The sequence below is a fragment of the Eurosta solidaginis genome, chromosome 3 (genome assembly GCF_040869045.1).
Source record: "Eurosta solidaginis isolate ZX-2024a chromosome 3, ASM4086904v1, whole genome shotgun sequence".
Taxonomy (NCBI): domain Eukaryota; kingdom Metazoa; phylum Arthropoda; class Insecta; order Diptera; family Tephritidae; genus Eurosta; species Eurosta solidaginis.
The window spans coordinates 20,293,566-20,317,623 of NC_090321.1; the positions used below are offsets into that span (position 1 = coordinate 20,293,566).

The 24,058-nt window shown below is 41.2% G+C and overlaps 1 protein-coding gene across 3 annotated transcripts in view; it reads left to right on the plus strand.

The window, feature by feature from the left end:
- The window catches only part of a (arc), a 232,804-nt gene that overhangs the window by 208,210 nt on the left and 536 nt on the right, over positions 1 to 24,058 (plus strand). For all 3 annotated transcript variants that reach the window (XM_067771209.1, XM_067771206.1, XM_067771210.1), the window contains 4 exons: positions 17,790 to 19,533; positions 19,603 to 21,392; positions 23,686 to 23,856; positions 23,924 to 24,041. In XM_067771209.1, coding sequence (XP_067627310.1) covers positions 17,790 to 19,533; positions 19,603 to 21,392; positions 23,686 to 23,856; positions 23,924 to 24,041 — 3,823 coding nt within the window. The remainder of the gene's footprint in view (positions 1 to 17,789; positions 19,534 to 19,602; positions 21,393 to 23,685; positions 23,857 to 23,923; positions 24,042 to 24,058) is intronic.

Sequence of the window (24,058 nt, forward strand, 5' to 3'; positions counted from 1 at the left end):
AGAGCACTTGGGTCCTGTCCAGCAGTTAGGATGGCCTAAGAACAGCTTACAGCTATTGGCTCAACCATTGTATTGAGAAAGCTCCCCCATGTGGGTCAGACAAAAGATAATTTTTGCCTACAATAAGCTTTGACAGGAATTTTAAGGTGAAAACGGATTGAACAACCGACATAGTTTGCTAGAAGGCTTTTAACTCACTTTACATTGACGGGTTTAGAAAACCCTACGGCGTTGGCTCAAGTCTTTTTTGTAACAGCTAAAAATCGTAACCTCCATCCGTCTTCCGAACTCAGCTAGTATCTTCAAAGCAGAGCTACAAAGAATATATAAGGCCTGTTATCTCCTGTTGGAAAATCATGTAAGGGATGGCTCAAGGTGTTTGAATCATCAGTTACCTCCTCTGAGGCCGGTAAGAGAGCGCTCCGCGAAGCAGCAAACATGGCGATAATCACACTCACTTGGGTACGTGGTCACAAGAATATTGAAGGCAATAAAAATGTGATTAACTAAAAAAGGCCGGTAAATCGTCAAACACACAGAGACAGTCACGGTGCATCGACCACCTATACCAATAAAGAGAGACATTCCACAAACCTCAAGAGAGCAGAAGTTGGTACTCTGTGGACACTTGCAAAATTACCATACAATCTTGGTAAGACTAAAAGAACCGAGAGTTGACTGAAGAGGTCTAGTAAAGAAATATTTTGAATCATAGATACATTGCAGAACACCGGCAGTTTGGTATCCCTTCCACGATAGGGAAAGGAGCTGTATACAGGAGGGTTTTAAGGAAACAGTTAACCATTTTTCTGCTTTTGTCCAGTCCCAGCTGATAATATCAAAATGCTGTCTCAAGGATATCAGTAGGTATATTCAATTCTTTTGAGTAAAACAAGCACAGGGTACAGCAGTTTAATAGTAAATTGGTTCCTAGAGAAAGCTCATCAAAATAGCGTCTAGAGTGCTGCTTAGGACCGCTCTCTGAAGCTGAGCAGCAGATCAACTAACTAAACAACCCCTACACGTGAGAAATACTTCCTCTTCTAAAGTAGTAATAAAATTCTGACAGTTGCTTAAGCATGTGACCTCAATTCATGACAGCTGTGAGCCGCCAAGGATCTAGCGAAGATGGCCACATATCGAGTTAAACTCGTTGAGTAATATCAGTCATTCGATTGTTGTGAGCAAAAAATTACTCGTGTTTGCTTGCAGCAAGAAAGTTATACCAGATGTTTACTGGGACACAAATGTAAGGTGTTCAGACAAACCTTGATCCCAAATAAATGAAAACTGAACTTTGTTGCTAATAAGTCTCAATCGTTCTCTCCTTATATCGAAGCGAAGCTCTTCAGGTCATTCTTGACATCCTTCCATTGGATCTAGCTGGTCATCGAGCAGCGGCAACGTCAGCCCTGCGTCTAAGGGAGTTGTCGTGTTGGAACAACAAGATCACAAGACACTGAAATATACTAAACAAATACAGTTTTCTTCCTCCTAGCACGGATCGCTGTGCGACCACAACAGCTGCGTAAACCAACTTTAAGATAAACATCCCCAGCAGGGATGCCTGGACGGAGTCGGATAAGTGCCTTGCTATGGGCAGCAACATTTCCATATACACGGACGGCTCCAAGCTAAACGGTAGAGTTGGAGGTGGAGTATACTCAAGGGACCTTGACGTCCAGCTCTCATTCAGACTACCCGATAACTGCAGTGTATTCCAGGCAGAAGTTGCAGCCATAATTGAAGCCGCAGTTAGGATATGGACATACAATGTCGGCAAAGAAATTTGTATCTTCAGTGACAGCCAAGCTGCCATAAAATCTCTTGGCTCCCACTCGTTCAATTCAAGAGATGGCTCAACAGAACTCTGTACACCTCACATTAGTCCCTGGACATGGGGATATCGGGGGAAACTGCATTGCAGACAAACTCGCTAGGCAGAGTACAACCAGGCAGATTCTTCCTGGACAAGAACGCTTAGGTATGCCCCTGTCCACATGCAAGCTAATGCTAAAAGAGAACATCTACCGCCAAGCCGGCGAAAGATGGCTACAAACACCTGGGTGTCGAACATCGAAAGAAACCTGGCCTAAATGGGATCCTAAAAGATCCCGTCACGTGTACAACCTAAGAAGGGATACAATTTCCATACTTGTGGGGGCACCAACGGGTCATTGCCTTATAGGTAGGTATGCAGAAAGGTTAGGAGCGCCTTATCGTCGTTGCTGTAGGAGTAAAGATTTTCTGGGAGCTTTTCTTTATAATCTGAGTCAGGTTGTGGAGCATGATCTCAAGGACCTGGTAGCTTTCATCAGGTCCTCAAAATGGTTCGAAGAGGAAAGGTAACGCTGTTTTTCGTGGTATCACAACGGGCCTAATACTACTGGCCTAAGTGTGCCCACGGGCAGACACCCTAACCTAACCTATATCCATTGATTGGGATATTAATGGAACACTGTCTGATGTTATTATATGCTGAACTCATAGGACTTTCCACGAATTATTTCTATAAAGGCAGTAAGTATGTGGAGGATATAAAAAGTTTTGAGCATAACCTTGAAACCTTCTCCTCTACGGCGAAGACACATATGCATTTCTAAACGAGCACTTCATCCACTGTTAAGCGGAGATAAGCTGAGTTTAGACCGAGGACATTCAGCTCTACGTAAGGCAGAAAAACCCAACTCTTTACATATTTAAGGAAGGTAAGGTAAGCATAACACCACCTACTCGGTGGTAGTAGCAAGTATTCGTGTACCTGAAATTTTTGCACAGGTACTGAAAGATCAGAGTAAATTGCAGCGACAGCTTTGGAAGGAGTCGCCGTGAATATGTGATTGTGAAAGCATTTGCTTCCCGTTCACAATCACGCTTGAAGTTAATGCGTCCTCTAGCAGTGGACAAGGTGAACTGGGATTTGGATCAGATTGCCGATCTATACGTAATAATACGGGATCTGCCAATTCCACTTAAAACTAGTAACAGAAACAATTTTCTTATGCATGACTTCCAAAGCTTTTTAAATAGCAAATTTTTCTCTATACACAAATTTATTCTTACACAGCCGCGAGGTCAAATAATCTCAATACATTGTCTATAGTAATCTGATATCATGCATCTGCGACGCCCACTAACATAACTGTTTAATTTAGACCAAAGCAATTGAAATTTGAAAATTACGATCAAATATGTCGCGTGTCAAGCCCACTTTTTGTTAAAAGCACAAATTATGATTTTTGCATCTTTCATACGTTGTGATATCCATTTTTAGCCTAGTTTGCTTTCTTTTTTGTAAAATCGAAGAAGAAAAAAAAAATAGCAGGGCTTGGCTTGGTAAGTTAGAAATGCATTCATAAGTGAAATTTAAAGAGCGCTAACATTTACGCACGCTTATTGCACGTAGCGCTAAAGCTTTTGGTGACCAGTCACGAAGCTATGTAAATTAAAGAGTTCTTAAGCGATTTTTTTTATTTGTTGGCAACTTTTCATTTTTGCTATAATACATTCAAAATTTTTGTTCGTTACGAATTGCTTAAAGAAAGGGGAAACGTGATATGCTGCTTGGCAGCCTTGGCCTCCGTCTGTATCGTACTGTGGGATATTTTGCACCAGTTTCTCCTAAAATAAAATATCTTGACAACGACAAAGAGCTATATAACGTGCTCCGCTTGCCACACCGTGGGTGCTGGGTTCGAGTTCGAGGAAAAGAAATATTGAAAATTTTGAAAAAAATAGTGAACCGTCACGGGACGCCTGGTAGTGTTAAACATCGACATTATTTTCTAAAATTAATATGCAGAAAAGAACAGATTGCGATAAAAACTAAATAAGGAATAGTGATAAAATAAAATCTGACTTTTTTTTTTTCGAAGTAATATTCAAATTATCCCTAGAGGGTCCCGAGCGAGTCCCCAAAATCGTGTCGAAAAGACCCCCATATGAACTTGGGAGAACCCCGGGAGAGCGCCCGTAAGGATCCCGAGAGAGTCTCCAAAAGGCTTCGACGGCACTTTACGCATTTTTCAACATGCTGGGGTGTACGAGAGTTATATCGTCATCTCTCTTATTGCATATTTTCAGCGATTGTAAAGCTTTGCTTTTTGTGCTTGTTGTTGTTGTAGCGATAAGAACACTCCTCGAAGGTTTTGGGGAGTATTATCGTTGTTGATGGTCCTTTGCTGGCTGTAGATTCGGTACGTTCCGGTAATAAGCGCCATTAAGGTAATATCCCGAGCATTCGGAAACGATTTGGTATGACCACATGAAACTTTCTAGCTCGTACCGCCCTCCCACCCCCTAGATATATGAGGAAATCGGGGTTGCCAGAGCCTCGGCTGTTAAAGAAACAGGATTCGCCACGGGTATGTGAGGTTGACAATTGGGTTGGAGAAGCTATATATTGCGCTGGCAACCCCTTTAAATTATTTAGTATTTTAGTCGCCTCTTACAACAGCCATACTTGCCGCGGGTATATTCCAAGCCCTTAACCCACTGGGGGTTGCTTTTTGTGCTGATGCCCTGCGCTCGCCTGGTTAAGACTCCAGCTATTAGGAGTGATACGGCTATCAGATATATAAGCAACAAGTGGTATGGGTCCCAGGAAGCCTCTACTATTTGCCAAGAGGACGAAGTTTTTTTATAACATAGGTTCTGGTTTTTGTTAGGGTTTTCCAGTCTTGATCGTCAAACAAACTATGGTTCATTCAGTTTATGTAAAGTCCTCACAGACAGGCCGCTTCAACCTAACCTAACTTTATGAATGTACATAGCCAGCATGCGCTTAAATAATATGCTTATATTAGCTGAGCTTCTATGTTTGTTTGCATGTAACTCTCTTTTATGTCAAATAATAAAAGAAATGTTACGTATACGCGACGGTACCCGTCTCTTCAGGTGATACGGTTATTTTTGCGTGTAATTGGTTGGTTTTTAATAAAACATTGTACTTATTTTTTCAGAGTTTTTCTGAGATATACAATTTTTCGACAGTTTTTTTTCTCAAATGTCCCACTGTGCTCAACCGCTCCCGACAGCTAAGCGCTTTGCTTTTTAGTGTTTAATGTTTTATTGTTTGAGGGTTTGAATGGCCGCATTTCGTGTTTGAATTTTTAGCCTCTAAAAAAATTTAATCGTTAGCTTGCTGTCATTTGTTATCAGTTGAGTTGGAATATATCGGAGTATATGTGTGGGTTTAATTCCCATAAATATGTGTGAAACTCTAATAAATATAATGGTTAACGAGTTATAGGTGAAACATATGAAATGGGTGTTAAATTTAAGCTGATATGATTTTCTGTCATTTTCTATTTTTTCATAATTTATTATAATGGACACATTAAGAGAACTCGAATTGCTTCTAAGTATAATATGTGGGCAGATATGTGGGTGTTGTATTTAGGTGAATCATTTATTAATCATTTAGACCTAACTTGATAAAACACATTTTAGGAAAGGAAAAAGGGTAATTACCACATATTTTGTTACATGTAGAACATCGCTCATTCTTTCCAAACCGCTTTCAGTATGGTAATGGTCCTCTGAGTTATAACGAACAAAGCGTTCATCGACATGGCGGATGCTTACAACAATTTCTCAATTCAAATGCATCCGGCAACAAACCAAGGCAACCGTCGTTTTCTCGACTATATCCCCTATAGGACAGCTACCTTTCTGATATTACACCAGCATACTTCCTTAGCACCACGGTTGCGACTTTGGTCCATTTGGACTAAAAATGGTTCCTTCCAACCCCATTTGGTCCTCTGGTCCCTTTTCTTCAATTTTGTTCCTTTCTGGGCAGTTGCCGCTATTTTGGTACTTTTATTTCTTTTTCACTCAGGTAGAAATTCACAATATTGCCCAAAAAATTTGCAGCACATTCGTTAACCCATATATAATTTTGAATTTACTTCAATGGATTTTCATTTCATTTCTTTATTGAGTCAATGGTAACGTACCTTACTGACTAGATTACAGTGTACTTAGAGCTAAATTATTAATTTAAGTATGACTTAATGTGATAGATAGTAAGACTCAATGCATGCCTTGAAGAGAGACCTAGACATGGCAAAGTCAAGATCTAGACTCCTAGATAAGTGATTGAATTCTATATATCCTCTTAGAAGAGGAGCAAAGCTGAAATAATTAGAACGCAACACTTCAATACGGAATGTATTGTGAAAGCGGAGGGCTCTGTTAGGGACATTGAAAGTTACCTGACCCAGAAGTTCGGAACAATCAATAGCACCAGATATTATATCAAAAATAAACCTTAAGCCTTGAACAGAACGCCTGATTTCAAGTGGCAAGACATTTATAAGCATGCATCTCGCATTGTAGGGTGGCATGGGATTATCAAAGTGTAGAGGTTGAAGAGCAAACCGCATGAATTTCCGCTGAACTCGTTCAATTCTTAAAGAGTGTGAAGAGTATATCGGACTCCAAATGACTGAGGCATATTCTAACTTTGAACGTACTAAGGAATTATACAAAATCTTTCTGGTATACGGGTCTTTGAAATCCTTCGCATATCGTCGTAAGAAAGCTAAGTTGGCATAAGCTTTTGGTATAAGAAAATTAACATGATTAGCAAAGGTAAAAGACGAATCAAAAATTACGCCAAGATCACGAAACTAATCAACGTTACGTTTGAGATCGAATACACGGACGAAAGGATATTCATTGACTTAGTAAACGTTATGTGACAGCATTTACTAATGTTGAGTCGCAGGTTATTTTGTGAAGTCCAGTCATTGATAGCATTTTACACCAAAAAATTGCGCGATCAGTAAATTATTTACTGAGTTTTTCACAATGATCGGCAACACCCGAGCGCAAATTTTTAACCGTTCCTTACTAAAACCTAACAGCATTTTTTTTTCGTTGCAATCAACAACATGATGCTGAACTAAGAGCTTTATAAGCAAAACTAGGTTTACAACGTTAGGTTGGTGAACGACATAGACTTATCCTAGAAATAGGAAAATATAATACCCTGAACTATATTTTATGTTTGTTTATACAGCTTAAATCAAAGCAATATATACCAATAAAAAAAAAAAACAAAATTCGGTCCTTATTTTTGAGATTTGGTCCTTTTTTTCGATGAATTTTGGTCCCAAATGAAAACATGGTGTGGCAACCGTGCTTAGCACCATAAATCAATAGACACTCACAATCTGGTGAATAGAAAATTTGCACTTAAGCAAATTGCCTATTTGGTTGTTTTTACCTGTGAATTGCTCTCAAAACTACACCTCAGACGAAGCTGTCCTCCTGGCCAATGCCGCGAGCCTTTATTCTGTTACAGCGTGATCTGCTTCCTCTCATCTCTCAAGCGCACAATTTTCCCCGTCATAAAAGTCTTTCCTGCATTTCCTAGACTTTATATTTTAGTTGAGAATATTTTGCGGTGAGAGGAGACAAACGACCATGAGGTCAATTGGTTTATCGGTTATAAACCTGGTGCCCAAAGAATCTATCTAAATCTAATATATCCCAAAGGGAAAGAGTTTTTTTACAAGAATGTGCGGTACCTAATTGTGTTATTCTGTTTCGTCGTCCAGCAGATCCTGAGTTCAACCTAACCGAACCTGTGCAAACGTAGCCTTTGTCTTTGTGCAATGCGTTCTTATAAGTACTTTTGCGTTCCTACGCGAAGCACTCTAGGACTGTATGGTCTCAGACACCAATGTAACGATCTTTGTCGACAAACAGTCCCCTTTAAAAGCATTAAAAGTCAACGTGATAAAGTCGGATATTGTGTGGAGGTGTCAAGTCTCGTTGGCGTCCATAAGGCTTCTAAGTAGCTTCTTTTGCTGGCTCTTCGGCACAACGATGTTGAACAGAATGAAATTGCAGATAATTTAGAAAGCTTTCGAAATAGACATAAGCCTGCCGAAGCGATCCATGCTGTGTTATCTCCTGAGGAATATCGGAGTATATGAGATTAGGGCAACGGACTTGTAGTGAAATAAGCGCTACTTTGGGCTAGGTAGACAATTGAAAAATCCTTTGTCGGCAAACGAAAATCACGCCATACAAGTCACTTATCGTACCTGTCCTGCTATATGGTGCAGAAGCATGGACCATAACAACATCAGATGAAGTGGTTCTGAGAGTGTTCGAGGAAAAAGTGCTTCAAAAGATTTACGGACCTTTGCGCGTTGGTGATGGCGAGTACCGAAGAAATTTTAATGATGAGTTCTATGAGCTTTACGCAGACATCAACAATAGCCAGCAAATTAAAATGCAGCGGCAACTCTGGCTAGGCCATGTTATGTGAATGAAAAAGAAAGTGTTTCTATGAGAGCCCGCCTATAGACGTAGAGGAAGAGGACACACCCCACCCCGCTGGAAGGACCAGGTGTAAAACGATTTAAATTCCCTTGGCATGGCCAATTAGCGCCCGTTGGCAGAGTGAATAAGCGACTGACGCGCTTTGTTGGGCGGCCATAACCGTTTAAACGGTTAAGCGCCACTTAAGTAAGTATTACTTGCAGTGCACCAAACGGGATGATTGTGTGATTTCAACGTCCGTATGGCCACGTTTGGATAACAAAGAAACTAACTTCCTTCTGAAGCTTAACAAATCTGAAGTCAGAGTACTTTCTCTGCCGTCATCCAGAATTGCAAACAAGAAGACTCAGATTTCTGAACGCATGATTTTTCAACAGCCCGAAAGGTTTAGATAAGGTGGATCTCTTGCTCCTACTTAAGTTCATTCGAGAAAGCAAGTGGTTCATTATATGGTTGCCGATTGTGCCGCAATGTGGTATTCACTGAGAGCATTCACAATGTACAAAAGTGTATCCGTGTGAATGTGTGGGAAGCTCCTATGCATACTTTCTTAACCTATCCTAACGTTTGCTTTCGGTTCAGGCATAAGGTAACACTGATCCCACCTCAATTCCGCGTTATCAATTTTTCACCCTCCAACGCCTTTAACGGCAATAAATTTTCTCGCTACAATAAGTGAGCATACCAAATCAAGTGAGTACTAAACCACTTCAACAACAATAACAACAACTGACAAAACTTCTAATATAATTTTTCGAATTACATTTCCACTTCAATGATTAGTTTGGTGGATTGAGTAGTTGGAATGTAACACTATATTGACGCCAATAGCAACAGCAAAAAACAAATAACGCAGTAACACCATAAGCTAATACACAAACAAAAACAGCAACAGTTAAAGCAGAAAAGCAGCACCACAACGCAATTGCCATCAACAACAATCAATATTAAAATAGAAATCAAGCGAGAATTCCAACGATGACACCAATGTAGCACACGTTCACCGCATCAACAAACAACCAACTTTTTATTGATAACAACAACAATAACAACAACTGCAGCAATGTCAAAAATAATAATAGCAACAATAACCAAGTGCTAATACTAAATGTGCGCCAATGGCAAAAGTAATCAAATTGAACACGTGCTGCGCATGCGATCAAAAACGCGACAGCGGAGGCGACGGACAAGCTAAGCGGTGGACAGGCGATGAATGAGAATAAGAGAGGCTCTTTTTGTGCTTGTAAAAGGCCAACTAAAGAACCGCAAAAAGATGTAAGGCGTCAACTAAGCATACATACACATGCATATACGCCAGCGTTATTATGTATGAATATTTCCAATCTTCGAAATAAAATATAACACAAAAACTCATCCAAACCAAGAGATATACATACATTAACTAGCGTTGTATGCGTTAGCGGCTTAGCAGCAAAATCAGAACGACAGGACAAAGTCATCGCCAATCACCGCCACCATAGGCGCTGTCTTGGTTGCATTATTGCGGCTTCGACTAAGTCGTTTCGTATTCAAGGCTTCAGGCGGCTTAGCGGCATTTTATATAAATACATCCTAAGTGTGTATTGAAGTGTGCTATACGTCTCATCTATCAATAATTTAACACATCAGAATGTAGAGCATTTTGTAGCAAAAAAAAAACACTTTGTTTGGCTAGCGTAAATGAAAATTGTGTGGAAATGTGCAATTCATGCTGCGGCTGCGCGTTGCAACAAACTCGATTGTTTTTTTTTTTCGTAAGCGGTAAATGACTTTGTGTTTTTTGTTGGCATATATGATTTGATTCTTTTTGAGGCGCGTAGTTTGTAAACCTACAACGCACAATGGCACAACATAAGAAAAAGTGGGCTAGCGGGCTTAGAATATTACCGTGAAAGGTATACCTGTGGTAAGAGACCACTAAATCCACAGACCTAGAAGGCCGAAAACCGAGTTAGTATGGCAAGTACTTTGGTGGTTCGAATTTCCGGAACGTGCATCATCAATATTCCACAAAGAACCCTCGCATTCAACAATACTCCATAAAACCTTAGGTGATTGTCTTTACCGCTACAAGAAGCAGAAGAAAAACATAAACTGGCGTTCGCCTATTTATCTCTGTCAGAGAAGTCACAACTTACGTTCGTTAAAGCCACTGACGTCAATGTCTATATCATCAGCCAGTCAAATATTCAGCATCATCAGGTAAAGAAATCGCACAACAGGGATTCTCTGCGTTTTTAAAAAGATCTTTCTATGGAGCAACGGTACCCCTGAAAATAGTTTTGAAATTTGAAATATTTGGAATCGAGAATCTGGAAAAACGGGCGAATATCGGTTGGTATGGTCATATAAGAATGTATGAAATACACCTTGAAATACTTCGTTTCTTTTTCCATTCGATACCGATATGTCCTATTCAATAGTTTTGAAACGATTTTTTTCCCCTCGGTAACAATACTGAGCATGCAACACAGACTAAGGAGTCTTAGCTCCACTATTCTCACGCCATAGCATTAGACAAGCCTATCTATAGGGATCTGTCGTGTCTCTATGTTGTGAGTTAATCCTAATCAAAAAGTGGGATTTGAGACCAGAACGCATGCGTATACAAGGCTGTTATTCGTAAGGTGTTTATACGCGGAGCACTGCTTTCGTGTCGACAGTTGAAGTGTACTACCTAATTAACATGCTAGGGAAAATTCAATGATCTACCTGTAAGGCGATCAAAGAGCCCATTAGTTTATGCCCACCCATCGTTCCAATTATCAAGGGAACGACAGTCCAGGGTCCTCTTCGCTTTCTGTAGTGCGCTCTCTAGTTAAGGCGTACATATGAACACTGCCATTTTCTACTAATTTTTAATGGCATGTGGTTCTTCGGGCTCTCGATACCACCGAGACTGGTTGGTCAGTGTAAGGAGTGGGTCGTGATTTCGACTAATCGATATAGCGTTTTTCTGATTTAGGTGGCGTTGTGCCATAATATACGAGGCGAAGAGGTAGGCGATGTGATAACATAGCGCGAATCGTCCCTTGATATTGTAGGAGCGAAGAAGCTGATTTACACACCTGGAACTCATCAAGGGACGCATCCCAACACTTTGGCTTAGCGAAGCCAGCAATATGTTGAAGTACTGTAGAATTTATATGACTATGTGGCCATCCATCAACACAAAAAACGATCTTACGTTATTGCTACTTTGGACAAAGTAGGCAATTGAAAAGTTAAATCCTCTCTTGACGAACAGAAATCACGCAAGACGAACAAATCTGCAAGCTGCACATCATACCAGCTATAATGAATGGCTGGGAATTATGGACGTTGTTCAATGGAGTGCTTGAAAGGAAATTTTTCCGGAAAGTTTGTGGTCCTGTTGGTGTCTGCCACGTGCCCATGGTGAGTATCGATGGTGGCATAATGATGAGTTTTTTGAGCTTTACGTTTCGCTAACTCTCCGATACAGCAAACGTATCCTAGGCGATTGAGTGCCAATTGATGATAATAATGGATGGAATATATTCAGTTAAGTTTCGGTAATCACCGGCGCATGACAAATGGTGCATGTACCCCACGAATGGGATTGGAAAACATTACTCTTCTTATAAAATTTTTAATTAGTTACTTCACGAACTATGGTATGAAAACGGTGCCTGGTTTGGAGTTAAATGAGAATCGCCACACCAATAAACGAACCAATCGTCTTAGCCTAAAGTTTTCGCAGTCCTTTCAACTCAGCGCTAGATTGTAAAAACCTTATGAAAGTTAAATACTTTCTTCTTAACGAAGTTTCACTTAGGATTATTATTAGTCTGAAAGCAGCTGAAGTTCTCTAATCTCTTGGATTCGCTGCAAGAACGTGAGTAATTATCTCAATAGCAGAGGAAGTTTCGAATTATATAGGTGGGCGAAGCTCAGTGTACCTTCGACTAAAACAGTGCCTTTGCTAATTTATCCGCATTTCGAAACCCTTCATCCCATTGTACTTAATTCTTCAACACTTGAGGCGAAATTTCCTCTTTTGATGCAAATCTAATTCCTCATAAATATAGTTAAGTGGATGGCTCTTAGGCATATGGCCAATAATAATGCTAACCATGTGCCCCCCTCCCCCCCCCCCCCCCCCCTCATCCGCTTTTCCCGTATCTTTAACCATCTTTTAAGATATTCTGTTCTCTTCATTCATTGCTGTATCTGTAACTGTAAATATTTGTGTGCATCGTTGTTTGTTCGAAAATGATGGCTGCACCATTAATTGATGGCTTTACTTCAACCCACGCGATCATTGAATGTTCAAATAATGGAAGTCATCGAATATAGTTATTTATACACGATAATTTACAGACATAGAAAAAACATAACTATACAGATGTTTGTTAATCAAATGATACGGTGCCGCGGGCGCGAAAAGATTTGAATATTCAAATTTTAGTATTTTAAAGTTGCTTGCATTTTGGTGCTTTTTTACTTCTTTTCCTCTTTAGCGCACTTGCAGAAGTAGGAAAACATTTGGCCAGTGGCGAGAAATTTGTGCAGTTGCTTGAAATTAGATTGCAGAGAAAAGATAGAATTTAAGTATTTTGAAGTGGACTACAGCAGCTAAATAATCGTAGGCAAACTGAATTAGTAGCTAAGATAAGAGGTAGGAGGATTCATGTCTTCAGAGTTATTTGTGTAATATATGTGATTAACGGTATACTAAAATAGGTCAGTAGTCCAAAATTTGGTAAATAAGCGCTAGCATTAAGAAAGTAAACTGAAATGAATCTATTGTGGCGAATGTTGACATCACTAGGCTAGTTAATAATCACGCGACAACAAAAACATGAAACAGCCACACTTATGTACATGTACACATTAAAGCTAGCCACACTTATGTACATGGCAACGAAGAGATACTTCACACACACAGATGTAGTCATCACCCAAAGTTGTTACTCGCACATACTCACGCATATATGAGCTCAATTACCAAGCAGGAGATACAGCAGTTCTCCAAGGCGAAACGTGTAGACTTTAGTAGAAATATGCGAATGAAGCAACGGAGAGTATAAAAGCAGCGCAAGCTGAGTAGTTAGTAAACAGTTTGATTTCAACACGCTGTTGTGAAGTACGTGATATTGAAGTATAATTGTACAACTCCCAAGTAGACTAAATACACCCCATATTGCAATACTGAATATTGGAGTGATTTATTCAACAGTTTAGCGATTCGAACGTAAGCAGAATGTTTGGAATAATCGGAATTTCCCAAAATTCGCTACAGCATTTCTTATACAAACTACGAGCATTAGACATAAAATTAATAATAAAGGCCGTAGGCTCACTTCCAGAACTTTGCACCTCGTGAGTTGATTTAAGGAATTTTCAAAATTGTAAGCAAACTATGCGTTAAAAAGATAACTTGCTGTTCTATGAGTGGGTCTAAACGCCCCGTCACATAAGTAGTTTTTCATATAGATTCGTTTAACACAATTTTATGCATGATGAGTAGATTGCACGTATTTTTATGAAGAACGGCAGATCGAGCGACACTAGCGCCATCTGAGATGAAAAAGTAGCCATCTTTCAACTTTTGTTGCTAGCAAAGCATAAGAAGAAGAATTTTACAATTGTTTTGGCTAAGAGTCCTTTCAGACTTTGTAGCTGAAATTATTTTTCACACTTGTTGGTACTTTTCTAAAATTGTTCACAGTTAAGAACTGTATTTTAAGAAAATAATAGTATTTATTAATAACAATATTATATTTCTTTTTAGTGAGAATGTTTCTTTTATAGTGAGAATGTTTATAACAGTGCTTCGCGAAATTTTGTATGTGAATGGGCAAGGTGCAATGTTTATTCATTGAAAAGATCGATCCGTATTAGCTTGATTTCCCATTGGTGGTTGCAATATAACATTGGGAGCTTTATCGATTTGCATACTTCGTAATTACCTACGTATGTTTTAAGATCTCGAACTAATCCTGGCCAATAAAACTTGCGGCGTATAAGGTCCAGCGTCTTATGTATCCCGCCGTGGGAAGAAATAATATTGTCGTGAGCACGCGACATGACATCTTTACGAAGCTAGGGATCCACAGTTTCCATGCGCATTCTTCGGTGACAGGTATACCATTTGAGTGCTCTGTGCGTATGTAAACAAATTTATCTACGACCTTAATGTTGGGAAATTTCTCATGGTTTTTAGAAATATTTGATTTTAAGGCTTGGTATTCTTCACTAGAAAAGTAACCAGGAATGTATATCTGATTAAATGATAACTCTGCAGCTTAAGCGCCCACCTTGCCAAGCGCCCATTTAACTTTGGTTGCCTCATAAGCCACACGAGACTAGAGTGGTCTGTAATAATCTCAAATTCCTGCATTGCTATATAACACCGAAAGCATTCTATTGCTTATATTGCTGCCAAACACTCACCCTCCGTAACGCTATGGTTCTGTTGAGCAGAGTTTAATTTGTTTGACATAAAGGCTATTGGGCGTTCATATCCTTCACTGTCTAGCTGTATTAACAACGTCACCTATCCCCTAATCGCTGGCGTCACAATGAACATAACATTTTTTGGAAAAATCTGGGTTCTGTAAAACCGAAGCATTTATTAAACGTTCCTTAACTTTCTCAAAGGCGAATTTGGCAGCTTTGGTCCATTCAAACTTGCGTTTGGTAGACAAAACCTCAGTTATGGGATACGCTATGTCCAAAAAATTTTCAATGAATCTTCTGTACCATCCCGCTAAACATAGAAAGCCTCTAACTTGCTTAATATTTTTCGGTGTTGACCAGTCCTTAATCGACTCAATTTTCTCTGGGTCTGTTGCAATGCCACCGTTACCAATAACATATCCTAGATATTTTAGGTTTGTTACACAAGATTGGCTCTTATTGATGTTAATTGTCAAATTCGCTTTCCTAAATTGCTCAGCTATCCCAACAAGAATAGCTAAATGAGATTCAAAGGTGTCTGATACGATACAAATATCGTCTAAACATCCGAATACACATGTTCATAGGTCAGCTGGAATAATTTCGTCCATTTAACGAGACATAGTTTGCGCAGCGTTACATAAACCGAAAAGCATCACAAAGGCGAAATACACTTCACTTGCTAAGTATGAAGTTTCTTTGTATTTACAAATGCAACATCTTGCGTGATTATGGCGATGATACTGGCATACATAAGATTGCGTTGAACGCATCTACATATATGAAAAATTTGATTGTGGCTCGGCCGTAAGAAATTATAAATCAGTGAGTGAAAACGAATAACGGTCACGTTCGCTTCACTGTTGGTTCACAACTGATCATACTCTTGAATTCATGTCATTGCTCTCATGTGTCAAAAGGGTGCATTTTCCGACGTCCTCTTCCTTCTAAAACGAATTTTTCCAACGAGGTGCTATTTTTATTGATTCCCATAAATCTCCTTCGCCAATCCGCGTATCTTCTGATGTTAACAACTGCTATGGATATGTTTCGTATATATATCAGATTATAGCTTATTTAGTCCAATGCTTCTTGAAAAGAGTGATTCTGAGTTTAATTTCCGGATTGTTTTATATTCATTACATACATTTTTCTGAAGCCTAGTTTGGTTTCGAATAGCTCGAAGAGATCCTTCGAATTATTACGGCATAATTAGTGTTGCGCAACGTTAATCGACTCTCTTATCATAATTCTTTGCTAAAACTTGGGGCCAAAGTAAAAATCTTTAAGGTGGTAGATTTACCAAGTGTAAAGACGCACTGATAAAGTTGAATAAGTTTGCCGTCTTTGGGCTTAAACAGTTGGGGAAGCCTTTCTTATGGCATGCGCTCACTCGGTCATATTTGGTTTGCTCTTTACCGATTCCTCACTACCGTGTTTGTTTGGAGTATCGGGTTGGTCATTCCCCTCGCTATATACCGATGAGGAGAGCCGTTCCCTTTATAAATTAAGCTTTATATCTCTATGTATGATTCCGTCTCCGCTGGAACTTGTAGCAGAAGTTTCGATCATTGTTCATATCACCCAGCGACTTCTTCTTTCTCTTGTAGCAGTGTTTTGCCCCATCCAATAGGTGCGATCACTCACAAATTGTAATCTATATATCCTCTAACGGAAGTACAAGGAAACCTGCAGTTTCAATGGGGTTTGACGTTATATCCACATTGCAATTGAAAATATCGTTGGTGTCACTTGGAAGCACATTACATGCAGGACATACAATGCGTATATCGAGTTTGATTTTGCATAGGTAAGAATTTAACCTATTGCAGTATCCTGATCGAAGTTGTGCTAGAGTGAAAAGTCTCCATCTGGAGGCTGTTCCCCACCACTGCTACTTTCGGGTATTGGACCCTGAGAAAGGGGTTCGCCCAGTACTTAATTACATGGGACTTTGCCGCCTCTTCGTTAATGAGGCTGGCGGCCAGTTTATGCTCATCAGGTTAAGACGGTTGAGTTGCGGAAATTACTCATTATGCCTTCTCAGTCAGATGTCTGTTAGGATGCCCAGGTTTCCGCGTATTCGATAAAGACTGAGCGCTCAGCATTTCACTTTTCTCCTTTAGGGAGAGTATTCCTGTCTCACAAGAAGACATCCCGTGACAGCTCTGAGCTCGGTGTTTGGACAGACCTATAGCTTGCTCAAGTGTGTTTCTTTTAAGCTCGCCAACCGTATCGAGGACGCGTAGCACACAAGTGTATATCCAATTGCTTTATAGGTAACTATAAGAGTTTCCCTATATTTTCCTCCGAAGTTCTGAAAGCAAAGGGCTTGAGGATTTTGTTACAGCTCTGAAATGTAGGTACAAATGTGGTTGTATGCTCACCCAAATGGTCATTATCGAACGTCGCACCCAAAATTTTAGGGTGCCGGACAGTCAGTAGCGGAATGCCATCGTATCCTCTTCGGGTACGGGATAACGCTCCATCGTAGCAATGTAAACAACGTCCTTTTTTCAAAGGCAGTCCCATGTTTCTATCATACCAGAGGTGCTCGCTGGAACGTTATGATGATCATAGCAGCAGTACGCAATTAGAGAGATATGTGCTGTCACTGCTCAGTTACTTCGTCATGTCGATAATTGCTCTCAGTGAGCAGCTGTGTGATCCGAGTGGGGTAGTCTACAGTCAAGTTCTGCAAACTATGGCAGCTCTCAACGAACATGTCAAATATTCTGACGGCGTAGCTCAAGAACCCAAGGTAATGTGTGGAATACGTAAAGAAAAACTTAAGAGCTGGCGCAGCCGCCATTAAACCTTATTTTACAATGCAAACTAGCAGGGAAGGCATGACGCAAAAAAATTCTATCCAACAGATTTTTTTACAAACCAAGCTGTTGAGCTAAAAAATGAATGGGTAGCGTAATCGGGAGCAACCAAACAGCGTCGGTTTCAACTTTATACACTTAAGCTTAGGTCTCAAATCTTACTTTAGATATAATCGATAGGCTATTAAAAAATTTCAAATCTTTTTACAATATTTTCCATTTCTCAACTTATTTCAGTCTTTACTTGGGGCAAACGCATGAGCCGTAAATTGGATATACTAAAACGAGGCGACACCACAACCACCCATAAGTCACACACCGATATACGTTCGCTCTTTCACACATCTACTCACAACAACAATAACAATAATACTAACGCCAAGGATAATTATCGAACGCATACGTTAAAGAAATGTAAATCTGGACCCATAGAGACGATCAAACAGCAACAAAAGAACCAACAACAACAACAGAGCGAGCAACCACAAAACGAACATAAATCTCAGCAGCAACAAAATGGCGATGTGCATAGTAAAAATCAAAAACAGGATAAATCAAAGGATAGCAACAGCAACACGACACAACCGAATGCACAGCAGCGCTCACAGAAAGCTATCAAGAATTTCTTCCATCGCATCGGCTCGACTGGCATGCTTAATCACAAGTCACACAACTTGATTAAGGCCGCCGAACCAAATGGTACAACCGGCAGCAACTTATATCGCAGCAGCTCTACTAGTCAATTGACCAGCTCTTCATACATCAAATGTGACGATCCAACGGAAGGACTGAACTTGGCCACAAGCCGTCATGGTAAATTGCAGAAAGGTGCAACAATTTCTGCAACAAGTCTTAAGTCGAGCAGCTGCGATGATATTGCCAAAGTGAGCGCGAATAAAACGTCCAGTGACGACGCGGCAATTAGCAATGCTCAAGATCAAAATGGATGTGCACAAACTGGCAGTGCTGGGCAAGAGGCAACAAATCGACGTGGTGCCTTCCCGTATGCTTTCCTGCGCTCGCGTCTCTCAGTGTTACCGGAAGAAAATGGTGGTTCAGTTATGAGGCAGCCTTCTTTGTATAGTTTACATGCAATAGATGCTGGTGGTGGAGGTGGTACACAAGGCATACCACATCCAGCTTCACAATATCTGCAGGTATCTCAGCGAAACTCACCACTTCCACATCATCGTAATTCTACACCTATGTTACCCAGTGAAACTACATCAATGGGCGATAATGCGCTTGACTCAATGTCATTGGCAAGCACTTCTCCAAATCACCAACAAAAGGTGATTTATCGGAATGGCGCACTAGTCAAGCGTTACTCTTCGGACGACAGTGCAATCAGCAATTGCTCACCACAACAAATGTACGCCGCAGGTGGAGCATGCATAAGTGGTGAAGTGTTAGTGTCGCGCAACAACAGTCTCACCTCCAAGGACTGGGAACCACTTTACCAAAGATTAAGTAGTTGTCTAAGCTCAAATGAATCAGGCTACGATAGTGACGGAGGCGGTGCTGGTGGCGTTGGTGGAGGTGGTTGTACAAACAGCGCTAACGGAGGTAGCGCGGGGAGTGCGTGTGCCAATGTCATTTTCGTTGGCAATGCCACGAACACGCAAATGTTGGGCAATAATCTTGGTATCTCTTGTGGAGATACAGAATCTATTGCATCAGGTACGCTTAAAAGGAACTCGCTGATTTCACTTACATCATCGGAAAGTGGTATGGGATGTAGTGGCATACGTAGCAGTAGCATATGTAGCACAACGAGCGGTTCGGTTTCATTAGGAGGCTACAATTATGACTATGAGACGGAAACTATAAGACGACGATTTCGACAAATAAAGTTAGAAAGAATGTGTCAAGAAGACTGCATTGGTTTGGTGTTGTCGCCAAAAACGGTGATGACGTCGACGAATGAACAGCAATATCGGTACCTAATAGTAGAGATTGATCCATACGGCATGGCGCAAAAGTAAGTACCTACGATGTAGTGCAACGGAAGTACACTTTTAAAATTTCACTTTCACTTTCTTTTTCACAGAGATGGGCGCCTGCGTATTGGCGATGAGATTGTCAATGTAAACGGTAAACATTTGCGTGGTATGCAGTCTTTTACCGAAGTGCAACGTCTGCTATCGACCTTCGTAAATAACTGCATCGACTTGGTGATAGCGCATGATGAAGTTGCCACAGTCACTGACTTCTTTACCAAAATTAAAATTGATGGTAGCTCTGCACAAACTTATAATGAAACAGAGCCACTGCCAAACAGTACGACGCTACCGATGCCAGTATCTGCGCCTCCTACCGCCAATCCGCAAAGTGAATACATGGCGCGTGCACGAAAACGACTTAGCTATACGCAGCGCACACAAAGCACGGACAGCATCAACAGCTATGATTTGGTCAGCCTGCAGATGGCATTGGAAAATGAAGAAACGCAACAAATACGACGTCCTTCGGCGGATGCAGCGGATGCCCACACAAGTGAGTTAGATGTCGATGACGACGCGCGCTCATTAGCGAGTGTGTCAACAATACATTCGCTCAGTTCGGTAACGGTACCGGCACCAATGCCGCTAATGAAACATCGTCGTTGCTCCACACCGCGTCACTCTCTCGATTCAGCGGCTAATGGTGGTGAGTTTATTGCCGAACATTCGAGGCGACGTGCGCGCTCTTCGTCTGGGCAACGTAATCTAGAGCTAACCCCGCTCAATAGCGCAAGCGCCGAGTATACGCCAGTGTACGTAAATCGTGCATCAAGCATTTCGCTAGCTACGCATACGATCAGCGACGATGAAAAGTGGCAATTGTTGGCGCGTAAACGTTGCTCTGAGGGTGCTGCATTAATGCGCATTCAACAGCAGCAGCAACAACAGCAGCAAGATGAGTTGCTGGCAGGTTTTGGACGCGTCGCGGGTAATCGTAGTGCGTCGCTGACTTATGGTACAGCTGCGCCATTGGCGGCAAGCAGTTTTCGCGAGGCTGTCGATGGCGCGGGTGGTCAAGCGAGACAAAAGCTGCAATTGCAACCTTTTCCGTCGCGCACGCACTACACACGCAACTCCATCAACCTGTCCAACTCTCATTATCGATCACTACGTTTTGCGCATTCAAGGCTGAGCTCATCGCGCTTAAGTTTATTCATACAGCCGCTAGCGAATGATGGCCCTGCCTCTGAGAGCAGTAGATTAACAACAAATAACTGTAGTTCTAATAACCAAACCTCCAAAGCAACTAATAATAGTACAAATAATACTAAAACACAAGAAGAACCAAGAAGCACCACAACAGCAACCGCAACATCAGGGTCATCCTCGGTAGCAGATACGTTTAGCAGCATTGGTGAAGCGCATGTCTCAGTGAATACGAGTAGGAACACAAATGCCACCGATGACGACGCTAACACACAGCGGCGACAAGAACAACAACAGCAGCCAAAAATTAAACAACAACAATCGGCAACCGATCTCACTAACACTGCTACTAACACAAATGCTAAATCATATCATTTTATTTCTTATCAACAACAAAAAGAACAACAGCAACATAAACATATCTTAAACCCAAATCACTATAAACAACAACACCAACAACAGCGTACCCATTCAGCACATTCACATATATATCAACAACATTTAACTGTACCATCATCATCTATGCCAACAACAATAACCGCTTTCAATAATTCGACTGTTATATCGAGTGCAAAACATCCGACAGGGTCTTCGAAGGCTTTGCAATATCATCGTCCTTCATTGCCTGCAGCGAAATTAACAATACGCGACGAAGAAATGGCCGAAGTTATTCGTGCTTCGATGAGCGATGGTAAGTGGCTGGCGGTGAGGGAAAATATAGAAAGTGCAAGAGTTTTAGTTTGTGTTAAAATAAAAATTCCGCTACAATTTAATAAGCCATCGTTTCGAACTTTCTGTAGGCTTGTATAACTGCTGCTGTCATCAAAGAATCGGCGCATTCAAGGGGTTGATAAGCGCAATACAAAGCTTCCGCAACCCAATTGTCAACCTCACCTACCCGAGGGGGATCCTCTTACAAATATGAATGCATCATACACATACATATTTAGCAGGCGAGGCTCTGGCGACCCCAATTTCCTCATGGAACTAGGGGGTGGAGGCTGGGATGGCCTAGAAGATTTAATGTGGTCATATAAATGGGTCCAAGATGCTCAGTCTAGTACCTTAATGGTGCTTTGTTACTAGAACGTACCGGATCTATATCCGGCAAAAAACCATCAACATCGATAACACTCCAACCCGAAACTTTGGGGAAGGGTCTTTGTCGCTAATACAACAACAATCGGCGCATTCGCGTCTTGGCAGCCCGTTACTAGGATGCCAACATTAACAATTAGTACTCTCTCGGCGAACACAAATCTTGCTCCATAAGTCTCTCGTCCTACTTGACTTGATTTACGGCTCGGCATCTTAGACTGTGTCGATATGGTAAGACAGCCCTTGAAGTATTACAGATGAAGTTGTACTTGATCTCCCCATGGTGCTTCCATATGAATTCAGTTATCATCACAGTTCAGTTCAGTTATCGCAACAGAAATAATTGAGACGGGTAAGGGGGTCAGAATATACCCGCGGTAGGTATGCCTGTCGTAAGAGGCGAATTAAATACCAGATTCAAGGGGTGTGGCGCAACCCTTTAGGTTGCCAGCGCAATATATAGCTTCTCCAAACCCAATTGTCAGCCTCACCTATCCGCGGCGGATCCTGTTTCACTAACAGACGAGGCTCTGGCGAACCCAAGCTCCTCATGGAACTTGGCGGTGGGGAGGGAGGGGAAGACCTGAAGGTTAATGTGGCCACATAAATCGTTCCCGAGATGGTCAGGCTAGCACCTTAATGGTGCTGTGGTACCGGAGCGTACCGGATCTGTATCCGGCAAAGGACCATCACATCGATAACACTCCTCAAAGCCTTCGGGGAGCACCCTTATCGCTACAACAACAACAACAACGGAACTTGTTTCGTTATGACCAAAATCACGTAGGCGGTTGTCAGTTAAGGAATAAATGAAGGCTTATTTTCCATCCCATTTAAAATTCAAAAATAATCCAGACCGGGCGACTACGTCTATGGGCGCATTTCAGAGTAAATGACGAATTGAAAAAGCGGAACCTCTACCGTAGTTTAGTCGTGAGTGTGGTTGAACTCATTACCAAGGCTTAACAGCACCTATGGTAACAAACAAATCTCTTTGTCCGACCTGCAAATGCGAACCTTGCAGGGCTACCATTAAGGACTTTTTAATTCCACTAGCCACTTGCAGCGGGTTAGGGGGTCAGAATATACCCGCGGTAGGTATGCCTGTCGTAAGAGGCGACCAAAATACCAAATTCAAGGGGCTGTGTAGCGCAACCCTTCAGGTTGCCAGCGCAATATACAGCTCCTACCAAACCCAATTGTCAACCTCACCTATCCGCGGCGAATCCTGTTTCACTAACAGACGAGGGTCTGGCGACCCCAAGCTCCTCATGGAACTTGGCGGTGGGGAGGGAGGGATGGCTTGAAGGTTTAATGTGGAAATATAAATCGTTCCCGAGATGGTCGGGCTAGCACCTTAATGGTGCTGTGTTACCGAAGCGTACCGTATCTGTATCCGGCAAAGGACCATCACATCGATAACACTCCCCAAAGCCTTCGGGGAGCAACCTTATCGCTATAACAACAACAACAGTCAGCTTATAAAAATATGAGTCTCAGATCTGCTAAGCTAACACTGACCTGAGGTAGAAATCCTTCTTGACAATTGTTCAATTACCCTATTAAGGGTCCAAAGCATTCCAAACTCTATTGTTAGCATAAAACGCTTAATGAAATCTTAGTAGTACAAACAGCCCATAGAAGGCCACTGTCTGACGATTCTGGATAGCTAAACCCTCGAATAGAAAAAAACTCCGGTTGGTGCTTGGGTTACAAAGTACTAATTTATATAATTTCAATATATTTTAGGTAAATGCCGTAGGTTATATAGCCACTAATGATAAATTGAATGAATTCTTTTTAATTTCAAGTGAATTACAGGACATGCCTACTCAGCAATGACCCTCATTATTCACTTAAAATTTAAATTTTTTTTTTTAACGCAGGCTCCAGTCGTTCCACACAGAAAACAATAACATTTTTCAAAGGGCCCGGCATGAAATCACTGGGCTTTAGTATTGTTGGCGGACGTGATTCACCTAAACGCAATATGGGAATTTTTGTGAAGACAGTATTCCCCACGGGTCAAGCAGCTGACGATGGAACATTGCAAGCAGGTATGTCATAACAATTACTTATGCTAGAAATCTAAAAAATAATAGATCTTTTAATTTAAATTTATAGGCGACGAAATAATTGAGATCAATGGCACTTCTGTACAGGGTATGAGTCACGCCGAAACTATACGGCTGTTCAAGGATGTGCGCGAAGGTGCTATAGGTTTGAAAGTGCTAAGAAGAAAGTAAGTAATTGTATGAT